The sequence below is a fragment of the Bubalus bubalis genome, chromosome X (assembly GCF_019923935.1).
Source record: "Bubalus bubalis isolate 160015118507 breed Murrah chromosome X, NDDB_SH_1, whole genome shotgun sequence".
NCBI lineage: Eukaryota > Metazoa > Chordata > Mammalia > Artiodactyla > Bovidae > Bubalus > Bubalus bubalis.
Window position 1 is genome coordinate 67,002,820 of NC_059181.1, and position 15,513 is coordinate 67,018,332.

The window sequence follows — 15,513 nt, forward strand, 5'->3', positions numbered from 1 at the left end:
AGACTAGGTATCAACTGCAAGAAAAAAACTGTAAGAAACACAAACATATGGAGATTATACAACACATTTCTAAATAACCAACAGGCTACTAAAGAAATCAAAAGGGAAATCAAAAAATTTCTAGAAACAAATGACAATGAAAACACAACAACTCAAAACCTATGGGATGCAGTGAAAGCAGTTCTAAGAGGGAAGTTTATAGCCATACAATCCTACCTCAAGAAACAAGAAAAACATCAAATAGACAACCTAACTTTACTCCTAAAACAACTGGAAAAAGAAGAACCAAAAAACCCACAAAAATTAGTAGAAGGAAAGAAATCATAAAGATCCAAGCAGAAATAAATGAAAAAGAAAGAAACAATAGTAAAGATTAATAAAACTAAAAGCTGGTTCTTTGAGAAGATAAACAAAATTGATAAACCTTTAGCCAGACTCATCAAGAAAAAGAGAGAAAAATCAAATCAACAAAATTAGAAATGATAAAGGAGAAGTTACAACATACAATGCAGAAATACAAAGGATTATAAGAGACTTATGAACACCTATATGGCAATAAAATGGACAGATTCTTAGAAAAGTTCAATTTCTTCCAGATTCACCTGGAAGAAATGGACAGATTCTTAGCAAAGTTCAATCTTCCAAGACTGAAACAGGAAGAAATAGAAATTATGAATGACCCAATTACAAGCACTGAAATTGAAGCTGTGATTAAAAAAAAATCTTCCAAAAAACAAGCCCAGGACTAGATGGCTTCATGGGAGAATTCTTTTTTTTTTTTTTTTTTCATGGGAGAATTCTATCAAGCATTTAGAGAAGAGCTAATGCCTATCCTTCTAAAACTCTTTCAAAAAATTGCAGAGGAAGGAACACTTCCAAACTCATTCTACGAGGCCACCATCACCCTGATACCAAAACCAGACAAAGACAAAACAAAAAAATAAAACTACAGGTCAATATCACTGATGAACATAGATGCAAAAATCCTTAACAAAATTTTAGCAAACAGAAGCCAGCAACACATCAAAAAGCTCATAAAACCATGATCAAGTTGGGTTTATTCCAGGGATGCAAGGATTCTTCCATATATGAAAATCAATCAATGTGATACACTGCATGAACAAATTGAAACATAAATACCATATGATCTCAATAGATGCTGAAAAATCCTTTGACAAAATTCAGCACCTATTCACGGTGAAAACTCTTGAGAAAATGTGCATGAAAGGAACCTACCTCAACATAGTAAATGCCATATATGATAAGCCTACAGCAAACATTATTCTCAGTGGTGAAAAACTGAAAGCATTCCTCCTAAGATCAGGAAAAAGACAAGGGTCCTACCTAGGGAGACAGAAGAACTGTACACAGAAAATTATAAGACACTAATGAAAGAAATCAAGGATGTCATAAACAGATGGAGAGATATTCCATGTTCCTGGATAGGAAGAATCAATATTGTGAAAATGACTATACTACCAAATGCAATCTACAGATTCAATGCAATCCTTATCAAATTACCAATGGCATTTTTCACAGAACTAGAAAAAAAATTCACAATTCATATGGAAACACAGAAGACTCCAAACAGCCAAAGCAGTCTTGATAAAGAATGGAGCTGGAGGAACAAACCTTCCTGACTTAAGATTATACTACAAAGCTACAGCCATCAAGACAGTATGGTATGGGCACACAAACAGAAATATAGACCAATGGAACAAGATAGAAAGCCTAGAAACAAACCTGTGCACCTATGGGTACCTTAGTTTTGACAAAGAAGGCAAGAATATACAATGGGGCAAAGACAGCCTCTTCAATAAATGGTGCTGGGAAAACTGGACAGCTACATGTAAGAGAATGAAATTAGAAGACTTCCTAACACTTTACACAAAGATAAACTCAAAATGGATTAAAGACCTAAATGTAAGACCAGAAACTATAAAACTCTTAGAGGAAAACATAGGCAGAACACTCGATGACATAAATCAAAGCAAGATCCTCTATGACCCACCTCCTAGAGTAATGGAAATAAAAACAAAAGTAAACAAGTAAGACCTGATTAAACTTAAAAGCTTTTGCACAGCAAAGGAAACTGTAAGCAAGGTGAAAAGACAACCCTCAGAATGGGAAAAAATAATAGCAAATGAAACTACTGACAAAGGATTAATTTCCAAAATATACAAGGAGCTCATACAATTCAATACCAGAAAAAGAGACAACCTAATCAAAACATGAGAAAAAGACCTAAACAGACATTTGTCCAAAGAAAACAAACATATGGCTAACAAACACATGAAAAGATGCTCAACATTGCTCATTATTCAAGAAAGGGAAATCAAAGCTACAATGAGATATCACCTCACACTAGTCAGAATGGCCATCATCAAAAAATCTACAAACAATAAATGCTGGAGAGAGTGTGGAGAAAAGGGAACACTTGCACTGTTGGTGGGAATGTAAATTGATACAACCACTATGGAAGATGGTATGGAGATTTCTTAAAAAACTAGGAAGAAAAGCACTATATGACCCAGCAATCCCACTCCTAGGCATTTACCCTGAGGAAACCAAAATTGAAAAAGACACATGTATCCCATTGTTCACTGCAGCACTATTTACAATAGCTAGAACCTGGAAGCAACCTAGATGTCCATCGACAGATGAATGGATAAAGTTGTGGTACATATATACACAATGGAATATTACTCAGCCATTAAAAGGAACACAGTTGAGTCAGTTCTAATGAGGTGGATGGACCTAGAACCTATTATACAGAGTGATGTGAGTCAGAAAGAGAAAGATAAATATCATATTCTAATGCATATATACGGAATCTATAAAAATGGTACTGAAGAATTTATTTACAGGGAAACAATGGAGAAACAGACATAGAGAATAGACTTATGGGCACAGGGAGAGGGAAGGAGAGGGTGAAATGTATGGAAAGAGTAACATGGAAACTTACATTACCATATGTAAAATAGATAGCCAGTGAGAATGTGCTGTATGGCTCAGGAACTGAAACAGTGGCTCTGTGTCAGCCTGGAGGGGTGGGGTGGGGAGGGAGATAAGAGGGAGGTTCAAAAAGGAGGGGATACATGTATACCTATGGCCTATTCATGTTGAGTTTTGACATAAAACAACAAAATTTTATAAAGCAACTATCCTTCAATAAAAAATAAGTTAATTAAAAAAATTTATCAGATCTTGTTTCATCCTTAAGCTCTGCAGTGACTAAAGGACTTCCACTTTCTTCTTTATTCCCTACCACACTCTTTTCATTTTATGAGGTTCTATTACTTTTATAATTGAGAAAATAAAGTTTTGTTAAGTTCATCCTTGAGAAATTATTAAATAAATTATAGCATATCAACACCACGGAATACCTTGAGGTCATTAAAAAATTAAATATGTTTGTATATACTAATATTGAAGGACACCTATGATATATTATTAAGTGAAAAAAACTAAATCATAGGACAATATGCACAGTATCATCCAGATTAAAAATCAACCAATCCTATATAAATTATAGAAATCCATAATCATTTGTTTGTATGTAAATACACAGAGAAAGATCTAGAAGATATAAATCCAATCAAATATACTAGTTAACTGAATAGACATTGATAGGGGTGGAGTCAATGTGAGGAAGACTTTTTTCTTATATATTTTTTATAGCTTGAATTTTCAATAAACATTATTTTTGTAACAAAATTATATTAATGTAAGTCAGTGTATTGATATTATTATATTATATGTAATTATCATAATTACATTAATATTAAAATCAACATAATATTCTTTTAGAAGTGGGTTAGTGCATAAAGAGAGCTTTTGTCTGGTCCCCAAATCCTCCTTATAAAGTAATTTTACAATAATAAATATAAAACAGTGTGTTATACCCATGCAGTTACAATCAATTAATTTACAACAAAGGAGGCAAAAACATCTAAAAGAATGAAATTAGATCATTTTCTCACATCATATACAAAAATAAACTCAAAATGGATTAAAGACCTAAATGTAAGACTAGAAACCATAAAAATCCTAGAAGAGAATGTAGGCAGAACACTCTAAGACATAAATCATAGTAATATTTTTTGGGTCTGTCTCCTAAGGCAAAGAAAACAAAAGCAAAAACAAACAAATGGGAACTAATTTAAATTATAAGCTTCTGCAGAGCAAATGAAATCACTAACTAAATGAAAAGACAACCTACCGAATAGGAGAACATATTTGCAAATGATAAAGGGTTAATATCCAAAATATGTAAATAGCTAATACAATTCAACATTAAAAAAAAAAAAACAGCCAAGTAAAAAAAATGGGCAGAAGACTTAAATATTCATTTTTTCCAAAGAAGACATACAGGTGGTCAACAGGTACATGAAAAGCTGTTCAACATTGCTAATCATTAGAGAAATGAAAATCAAAACCACAGTGAGATGTCACCTCACAACTATCAGAATGGCTATCATCAAAACGAATACAAATAATAAATGGTGGCAAGGATGTGGGAAAAAGGGAACTTTCATACACTGTTTGTAGGAATGTGAATTGGTGCATCTACTATGGAAAACAGAATGGAGGTTTCTCAAAGAAACTAAAACTAGAACTATCATATGATCTAGCAATTTTACTTCCTGGGTATATATCAACAGAAAACAAAATCACTAATTTGAAAAGATACATGCACTCCAATGTTCATATGGGAACAACCTAAGTATCCATCAACAGAAGAACAAATATATATATATATATATACACACACACACACACAATATACATATATATACATACAATGGTATACTACTCAGCCATAAAAAGAATGAAATTTTGCCTTTTGCAACAACAGGGATGGGCTTGGAGGGTATCATGCTTAGTGAAGTAAGTCAGACAGAGGAAGACAAATGCTGTATGTTATCACTTATATGTAGAATCTAGGAAATAAAACAAACTAGTGATTATAGTAAAAAAGAAACAAACTCACAGGTGTAGAGAACAGTCTAGTGATTACCAGTGGGAGGGAGAAGTGGGGAGGAGCAAGGAGGGGTAGGGGATAAAGAGGTACAAACTACTATGTATGAAATAAATAAGCAACAAGGATATATTGTACAAGACAGAGACTGAGTATAATCTATAAAAATTTTGAATCACTATTGTACCTGACACTAATACAATATTATGAACCAACTACAATGTAATTTTTTTTTAAAAAAGGAAACAAGGTTGGTTTCTTCTGAGGCCTTTTCTCCTGGTTAGTAAATGGTGATCTTTCTGTCTCTTCACATGGTCTTCCCACTGTATGTGTCTTTCTCCTAATCTCCTTTGTTTTTATAAGGACAGCAGTCATATCGGTTAAAGCCCACCCTAGCTACCTCATTTTTACTTAATTACTTCTTTAAAGATTCTACCTTGAAATACAGTCACATTCTAAGTTACTTGGGGTTAGGATTTCAGCATATGAATTTTGAAGGAACACAATTAAGCCCATAACAGTTCTATTATTTAGAATTGCATCCGTTTCTAAAATGGTAAATAATTATAATAATTTTTAACTTTAAATGAGAAACTAGAGAATTTAGCATGCAAAACATTCAAAATACAAATTAATTCTCACATAATGAGTTAAATGTTTGCTTAAACTGATTGATGGCCCTTTTTGGAGATGCACCACTGTGGTCAACACATTACTCTTGATTACATATGGATTGCCTTATAGATTGTGCCTAATCTCATTCCTAAATTCATCCCTTAGCCTCACTAATCCTTGGAGTCTACCAAATTTTTAACCTATAGCTCATCCCATAGCCTCACTTCAAGGGTAGAGGAGCAAGACTTTCTACTCTAGATTTTCAAAATATAGATAGCATGATGCTGAATGAGATTATCCATGCAAAATACTCTTATGAAAGCAAAATACATTATTATTCTGCTTTCTAGTATGGTGTATGAAAGAACATATGGACTCATGTCTTAAAAGAATTTTGGAGTTCTGTATAATCAAGGATGACATAATGTATAGTATCTGGGCTGTGGTTCAGATGATCTGAGCTTTAGTCCTTTCTGTGCACTAGAATCATTTGATAAAATATTTATAAGGACAGTAGTAGGAATAATAGTACTGAAATATATTATTTTTGTCAGAAGAAAGATCTTTTAGGTTTTTTCTAATGTTAATAACAATAGTATCTACTGTTACTTATTTTGTACTTAACATATGCCATGCACTATGCCAAGAGACTTATATACAACATCTCATTTGGTGCTCCAAACAACCACGAAAGGTAGGTATTGTTATTCTCATTTTATTGAAGAAGAAAGTGAAATTTAGGTTAAGTTCCCCAAGGTCATATATATAGTAAGTGGCAAAGTCAAGATTTGATCCTGGTACATCTGACACAAAAGTCTGCTAATTTGCTACTTAATAGTGCATTAGAGATTGAAATTTTATCAGAAACTATATTAGTTTCCTAGGGCTATCATAACAAATTATCACAAACTGGGTGACTTGAAACAACAGAAATTTATTTTCTTATAGTTCTGGAGACAAGAAGTCTGACATTAAGGTCCAGTTCCCTCTGAAGGCTCCTGGGGAGGATCCTTCCTTGCTTCTTCCTAGCTTCTGGCCACTCCTGGCAGTTCTTGGTGTTCCTTTGTGGTGACACAACTCTAATCTCTGCTTCTGTTTTCACATGGTCATCTTCCTTCTGTGTCTGTGTATTCAAAATTTTCTCTTCTTATAAGGACACCAGCCATAGGGTCCACCCTAAACCACTGTGACCTCATCTTGATTTCACCTGCAAAGACACTATTTTAAAATAAATTCACATCCACAGACTTTGGGTGGACATGAATTCTGGAGGGACACTCTTCACCCAGTAGGGGAACCATTAAGCAGATAAGAAATGGAAAAACTTGTCCTATGTCTGACTAGGTTTTCTTAAGTTCTGAATAATGAATAAAAGGTGACATGATTTGAGGCTTTCATATCTTCGCTGCTTATATATGTTTTGTTTATGCCAAATAATGTTCCTACTGGCAGTCGTATGCTATTCTGTATTCTAATTTAGTCAGTTCAGTTCTGTTGCTCAGTCGTGCCTGACTCTTTGAGAACCCATGGAATGCAGCATGCCAGGCCTCCCTGTCCATCACCAACTCCTGGAGTCTACTCAAACTCATGTCCATTGAGTTGGTGATGTCATCCAACCATCTCATCCTCTGTCATCCCCTTCTCCCGCCTTCAATCTGTCCCAGCATCAGGGTCTTTTCAAATGAGTCAGTTCTTCACATCAGGTGGCCAATGTATTGGGGTTTCAGCTTCAGCATCAGTCCTTCCAATGAACACCCAGGACTGATCTCCTTTAAGATGGACTGGTTGGATCTCCTTGCAGTCCAAGGGACTCTCAAGAGTCCTCCATCACTACAGTTTAAAAGCATCAATTCTTCAGCGCTCAGCTTTCTTTATAGTCCAACTCTCAGATCCATACAGGACTACTGGAAAAACCATAGCCTTGACTAGATGGACCTTTGTCAGCAAAGTAATGTCTCTGCTTTTAACATGCTGTCTAGGTTGGTCATAACTTTCCTTCCAAGGAGTAAGCGCCTTTTAATTTCATGGCTGCAATAACCATCCACAGTGATTTTGGAGCCCCCCAAAATAAAGTCTCACACTGTTTCTACTGTTTCCCCATCTATTTGCCATGAAGTGATAGGACTGGATGCCATGATCTTAGTTTTCTGAATGTTGAGCTGTAAGCCAACTTTTTCGCTCTCCTCTTTCACTTTCATCAAGAGGCTTTTTAGTTCCTCTTCACTTTCTGCCACAAGGGTGATGTCATCTGCATATCTGAGGTTATTGATATTTCTCCCAGCAATCTTGATTCCAGCTGTGCTTCCTCCAGCCTGGCATTTCTCATGATGTACTCTGCATATAAGTGAAATAAGCAGGGTGACAATATACAGCCTTGGCGTACTCCTTTTCCTATTTGGAACCAATCTGTTGTTCCATGTCCAGTTCTAACTGTTGCTTCCTGACCTGCATACAGGTTTCTCAAGAGGCAGGTCAGGTGGTCTGGTATTCCCATCTCTCAGAATTTTCCCCAGTTTATTATGATCCACATAGTCAAAGGCTTTGGCATAGTCAATAAAGCAGAAATAGATGTTTTTCTGGAACTCTCTTGCTTTTTCGATGATCCAGCAGATCTTGGCAATTTTATCTCTGGTTCCTCTGCCTTTTCTAAATCCAGCTTGAACATCTGGAAATTCACAGTTCACGTATTGCTGAAGCCTGGCTTGGAGAATTTTGAGCATTACTTTACTAGCATGTGAGATGAGTGCAATTGTGTGGTAGTGTGAGCATTCTTTGGCATTGCCTTTCTTTGGGATTGGAATGAAAACGGACCTTTTCCAGTCCTGTGGCCACTGCTGAGTTTTCCAAGTTTGCTGGCATATTGAGTGCAGCACTTTCACAGCATCATCTTTCAGGATTTGAAATAGCTCAACTGGAATTCCATCACTTCCATTAGCTTTGTTCGTAGTGATGCTTCCTAAGGCCCACTTGACTTCACATTCCAGAATGTCTGGCTCTAGGTGAGTGATTACACCATTGTGATTATCTGGGTCATGAAGATCTTTTTTGCATAGTTCTTCTGTGTATTCTTGCCACTTCTTCTTCATATCTTCTGCTTCTGTTAGGTCCATACCATATCTGTCCTTTATTGTGCCCATCTTTCCATGAAATTTTCCCTTGGTATCTCTAATTTTCTCCATGAGATCTCTAGTCTTCCCCATCTATTGTTTCCATTTCTTTGCACTAAACAAGTCACAGAGTTACAGGGTTAGAAATAATCTCAGATAGTTATTAGACCTATTGGTCTGCTTCTAGGGAAGGCTCACTGATTCATGCCAGATAGTTTGGTGTCTAATACTTTCTGAATAGGTTTTATGGCATCTCCTATTAATCTGCCCTAATGTTCAGAAAATTATCTTCAAGTCTAATTTTCAAACTTCTGGTTACAATTGAATCTAATTTTAGTTTATGGGTTCTACTGTCTTCAGAATCCTGACATATAAAACATGTTAGAACTCAAATTGTTAATACTTCACATTTACAAAGCAGTTTAATACTGCATATTTTATGCCTGTATACTTTTGCTCTTGCTAGCTTAAAATAATAAATCTGTAAGTTGTTATTAAACTAGACTTAAAGAAATTGCAGTCAGAGAAGTTGAGTTACTTACCCAAAGTCATAGAGCTAGTAAATGATAGAACTGGAACTTCAACCCAGATCCTCTGTCTCTAAATCCTGTGCTTTGTCCCATTATGCCCCACTGCAGAATAAAGAAGCAAAATCTAATCTTATTCTTTGGTGTATTGATGAATATAAGAGCTACCAGGGGAGAAGTGCTTGAGAATTACAAAATTCTAGAGTAAGAGGGACATTAACAGTCATAAATTGTGGTAACAGTTTCCTAAAGAATTCAAATTCTGGCGACTGGATTGATGATACCAGAAAGGTTTTGAACTGAGTTGGGCTTACAAATGACTCTACACGGGTGTAGTTGAGTTCATTGATAACATACAAAAAATGAAAGTATACTACTTTGGACACTAGAAAAATGAGCATTTGAGCATCAAGTTTCTGAGTAAGGAGGTCAACTAAGCAAATCAGAAAGTTGTAGATTGAGAAGTAAAAGAACAGGTATAGATTTGCTTAATAGCATGGACTTTAATGTCAGGCAGTTCTGGGTTTGAATCTTACCACTTACTAGCTAGATGACCTGGGATAAGTTACTTAACTTCTCTAAACTTCAGTTTTCTTCTCAATAAAATGTCATAAGAATGTCTATATCATTGTGTTGATGTAAATATTGAAAGACTATACACACATACAATACTTAGCAAGGCACCCTGCACAATAAATTGTAGTTTCCAATTATAATAACAATATTACTGTCATTATTACTATTATGGTGGAGCATCAACTAAGCCCCCACCCACTTCTCTTGAAAGGCTACTGTGGAAAATGACATTTATTTATAAATATTTCATATAGGTATATAGAAAATCTCTCACCTTAAGAACCATTTGCAGGTAGTCCCAAGATGGTGGAGGAATAGGATGGGGAGACCACTCTCTCCCCCACAAATATATCAAAAGATCATCTGCCTGTGGAGCAACTTCCACAAAACAACTTCTTAACCCAGATACCCCAGAAAGACAATCTCTTCAAAATGAGGTAGGACAAAAGATAAAGATGAAAAGAGAGACAAAAGATTTAGGGATGGAGACCCATCCTGGGGAGGGAGTCATGAATGAGGAGAATTTTCCACACAATAGAAAACCCTCTCAGAGGTGGGGTCAGTGGGGAGCTTTGGAATCTCAGAGGGCAGCATAACTGAAAATCACCACAGAATTCACAATGAACAGCAATTATTAGCCAAGAAGTGGCTCACATGCTTGCTTTTGGCCAAAGCCAGTGGGGGCTGGTGCAGAGGCATGAGCTACATTGTCAGTCCTTAGGGTAAAGACTGGGGTAAATGCCCTGAGGACACTCTGAGGAGACTAATGTGACATAGCAACCTAAACCATGGGAACGTCAGAGAAACAAACAAACAAAAAAGGACCTTTCCCATGGGAAGGCTCTAACACAGCACCGTGACCCCTGGCATGCTCACAGAGCAAAGGATCACACTCTAGTGAGCAAGTTGGCTGCCATTTATGCCCTCTCTCCTTGAAGGCAGAGAGGCAGAAGGCAATGGGCCACTGCAATCTGGGCCCCAGAGACTGCATCTCCCGCCAAGCTGTGAGCTGGCTGCCAGTCACTAATCACATCTTCCTGGAATCCTGGATGGTTTATATCGGCTAGGAGCGTTAGAGCTTGGGACCAGCTCCCCTGATGAGATGAATAGCCTACCTGGGACTGTGTACTCACAGCACAACTGAGAGCCTGAGCGGCTTAGACTTGGGAGGTGCATAAGACACACGGCATACCTGAGACTGTGCCCTTGTGGTGCACCTGGAGCCTGAGAAGCTTGGATCTGGGACGTGCACAAGATGCATGGCTCATCTGGGACTGTGTCCTCATGGCACACTTAAGAGCCTGAGAGGCTTGGACCTGGGAAGTACACGCCACCTTGGGCTGTGGCAACCCAGTGTGATCTATCCACTGTGAGCACTCCCCACACATGCCAGCAGTATTTTTTTTTTCAGTGTCTTTCCCTCTCCAAAGCACAGCTGAGCAAGTGAGCTCGAATAAGTGGCCACTTTCGCCTCCTCATGTCAGGGTGGAAATTAGACACTGAAGAGACTTGCAAACAGAGGAGACCAAATGAAGCAAAGGAAAGAAGGGAGAACTCCCCCAGAAGTGACAGGTGCAACAGATCAAAACTCTGCAGTTAAGCTGAGACTGCATTTGAGGGGCAACTGTAGACTTCGAGAGCAATAGACTTCGAGAGAAAGTATAAGCTGGAACAAAGGACTATCTGACAGTGAACTGACCCCATCAACACTGCCCACAAAAGCTCCAGAGAAATACCTAGACATATTTTTATTATTATTATTTTTAAATTAAAAAAATTTAGTCCTTTATAAACTTTTATTTTTATAGTATACTATTACCTTTAAAAAAAAAAAAAACCTTATTTAAACAAACTCCATATTTTTTTTCCAGAGGAGCTACTGAAAATATGTTCTGCTTTATGTCTGGGCAATCTTCCTAAAAGACATCATCTTAAACTTTCCACTAACCTCAGTGTATTCCTGGGAAAGTTGCTCAATTTATAGGCTTAATGTAATTCACTTTTAGACAGAAAGAGGGATATAGTCCTGACAAAAACAACTTATAATACCCACTTACCTTTTTCTGCTGGGCTCAAAACAGTCACTGTGAAAAGAGAGAGAAGATCAAGATTAGTGATATTTAGAAACATTATTTTTCTTATCTGTTTTTCCATAGCATCAATTTTAGTAATTTAGTCAATGATACTTTAGGAAACCATCAGCCTGCTAACATAAAGGAAGGCAAGGGTGATTAAATTCTATCCTTTGCTATCTTCCTTCATCTTAAACCTTGAGTGAGAATTTCTATGGGCTTCCCTGGTGACTCGGTGGTAAAGAATCTGCCTGCCAATGCAGGGGACATGGGTTCAATCCTTGGGTCAGGAAGATCCTCTGGAGAAGGAAATGGCAATCCACTCAAGTATGCTTGCCTGGAAAATCCCATGGACAGAGGAGCATGGTGGGCTAGAGTCCATGGGGTCGCAAAAAGTCAGTCACAGAGGGGACCTTCAAGATGGCGGAGGAATAGGACAGGGAGAACCCCTCTCCCACAAATATATAAAAAAATCACTTGCATGTAGAACAAATCCCATAGAACATCTTCTGAATGCTGGCAGAGGATCCCAGACATCCAGAAAGGCAAACAAATCTCACTGCAGTGAGGTAGGGCAAAAGACAGAGACTAAAAGGGAGACAGAGGATTTTGGGACAGGGACCTGCACCCCAGGGGAGTTCTAAAGGAGGGGAGGTTTCCACACACTAAGAAATCGCCTCACATGTGGGGTCAAGGGGAAGCTTCAGAACTCAGAGGAGAGTGCATCATAGGAAGACAGGTGCTCTGAGGCAAAAACAGAGAAAATTCACCACAGAGATTAAGCCCAACAGCACTTCCCAACTGAGAAGTGGCTCACACAGTTGTGTCCACTTGCCGTGAGTCGGGGCTAGGTGCAGAGGCCTAGGCTTTGGGGATGAGGCCTCAGAGAGAGGGCCAGAGCTGACTGCCATGAAGATACTCTGAGAGGGCTGAGGCAACACAGTAGAGGTAGACCAGAAAAACTTTGGGTCTGCCAGAGAAAAAAAGGATCATTCCCACAGGTAGACTCTAACACCGCCCTGTGATTCCACACGCTCACAGAACAAGGGACCCCATCCAAGAGAATTCTGAAGAGGTGTGATCCAGCTGTGGTCTGTGGCCCCAGAGGCAGAGAGGCAGGCATAGTGCCAGCGGTGGAAGGCAAGGGACCGCTATAATCTCAGTCCCAGAGATCACAACTACTGCCAAGCAATGAGCAGCTGCAGGTTGCCACCCATGTCTTCTTGGAAGCCTGAGCGACTCAGCTCTGCCAAGTGTCCCACAAACCTGGACTAACTCCCCTGGGGAAAAGCATAGCCCACCTCAGACTATTTCAACCCTCCACATTGCCCAGCCACAATGAGCACTCCCCACACACCCCTCTCCTCAGCACAATTGAGCAAGTGACCCCGAATAAGGGGCTACTTTCACACTCTCACACCTGGGCAGTGAACAAACATGGGAGAGAGACTTAAAAACAAAGGTGGGACCAAAACCAAAGCAAAACACCAGGGGCTGCATGAGCAAAGGAAAGAAGGCAAAAGCATTTCAGAAGTGACAGCTGCAGCAGTTTAAATTCCAGCATTTAGCCTGAGACTGGAATTTAGGGTCAATTGTCTGCTTTGAGAGTAAGTACAAACAGGAGCAAGATAAGACCTGAGTATGAGCAGACCCTGCACTGCCCACAACATGTCCAGAGAGATACTTCCTTGATATACTGGAGAACTTTCTGAGTAGGCCAATCAACTGGAGCCAGAAAATGGAGAAACTACTTGGACATTCTTCTCACTTTTGTTGTCATTCTGTCGCTAAGTCGTGTCTGATTCTCTGCAACCCCGTGGACTGCAGCACACCAGGTTCCCCAGTCCTTCATCGTCTCCTGGAGTTTGATCAAATTCATGTCCACTGAGTCACTGATGCTATCTAATCATCTCATCCTCTGCCACTCTCTTCTCCTTTTGCCTTCAATCTTTTCCAGCATCAGGGTCTTTGCCACTGAAAAGGTTCCTCGTATCAGGTGGCCAAAGTATTGGAGCTTCAGCTTCACCATCAGTCCTTCCAATGGATATTCAGGGCTGATTTCCTTTAGCATTGAATGGTTTGATCTTGTAGTCCAAGGGATTCTCAAGAGCATACTCCAGCACCACAATTCTTTGGCACTCAGCCTTCTTTATGGTCCAACTCTCACATCTGTACGTAACTACTGGAAAAACCATAGCTTTGACTAGATGCAACTTTGTTGGCAAAGTGATGTCTTTCTTTTTTAAATATGCTGTGTAGGTTTGTATAGCTTTTCTTCCAAGGAGCAAGAGTCTTTTAATTTCATGGCTGCAATAATCACCTGCAGTGATTTTGGAGCCAACAAAATAAAACCTTTCATTGTTTCCACTCTCCCCCATTTTATTTGCCATGACTACCACTCTCTATATATTTCCCCTCCTCTTTTCCCCTTTTTCTTTTTTTCTTCTCTCATACTGTCCTAATGTGGTTCTTTATTACTCCTTTAATTTTTATTGCTTATTACCTACTTTTAATTTTTATTAAAATATCTTATTTTTAAAACAAATTCCAAATTTTCAATTTTGTTTTAGATATTTCTTTTTGATATTGTATTTTTTGAGTCTAATTTTTCCCATGCTTTTGATTTTTAGTTTTTTTATCTTTTGTTTTTGATTTTGTATCTTTGAAAGTCTGTTAATAATTTTTAATATCTATTTTCATTTGGGGTTTGATTATTGGCTTGATTGTTCTCTTTTTTGACTCTTCTTTTTAACTTTTCTTTCTCCTTTATCTTTCTTTCCTTCTCTATATAACTGTGTGAATCTCTCTGGGTGATCTTGGCTTTTGAGAGTTATTTCACCATTATTCTAGGGGTTTTTTTGTCTTCTGTGCTGTGTGGCCTGTGAAACATTGATGCTACAGTCAAGGTTCAGGCCCGAATCCCAGAGGTGGGAGACTCAACTTCAAAACTGTGGACCACCAGAAACTACTAACTCCATGGAAGATTAATAGGTGAGAGCCCTCTCATAGGCCTCCATCTCAACACTAAGGGCAAGCCCCACCAAAAAGCCAGCAAGATCCAGTGCCAAATGCCACATTCCAGTCCTTCAACTACATAGGTGCACAACCTGCACATTAGTAGATAGTCTGACCAAAGCCATACCAAACACATCAGTTTAGTTCAGTTGCTCAGTTGTGTCTGACTCTTTGCAACCCCAGGGACTGCAGCACGCCAGGCCTCCCTGTCCATCACCAAACACATAGGCACCCCAAAACTCACTACTGGACCTGGCACTGCCGTTCAGAGAGACAAGGTCTGGCTCCATCCAGCAGAACACAGGCACAAATTCCCCCAACCAGGAAACCGTCACAAGGCACTGGTCCATCCCCATCCAGGGGAGGCAGAATCCACAATTAAGAGGAACTACAACCTTCCAGCTTGAAGAAAGGAGACTCCAAACCCAGTAAATTTACAAAAAAGGAAAACACAGAGAAATATCCAGCAGAAAGGACATGGTAAAAACTTATAAGATGGAACAAATGAAGATGAAATAGGCAATCTACCTGAAAAAGAATTCAGAGTAATGATAGTAAAGATGATTCAAAATCTTGAAAACAACATGGAGGTATGGATAAATAGACTATAGGCACGGATC

General features: G+C 38.4%; 1 protein-coding gene across 4 annotated transcripts in view; it reads right to left on the minus strand.

The window, feature by feature from the left end:
* The window catches only part of ZDHHC15 (zinc finger DHHC-type palmitoyltransferase 15), a 92,808-nt gene that overhangs the window by 58,003 nt on the left and 19,292 nt on the right, over positions 1 to 15,513 (minus strand). For 3 of the 4 annotated variants that reach the window (XM_025275961.3, XM_006068274.4, XM_025275962.3), the window contains exon 2: positions 11,864 to 11,890. In XM_025275961.3, coding sequence (XP_025131746.1) covers positions 11,864 to 11,890 — 27 coding nt within the window. Of the gene's footprint in view, positions 1 to 9,245; positions 9,336 to 11,863; positions 11,891 to 15,513 lie in introns of all 4 variants that reach the window. The other variant, XM_025275963.3, reaches the window with a different exon arrangement.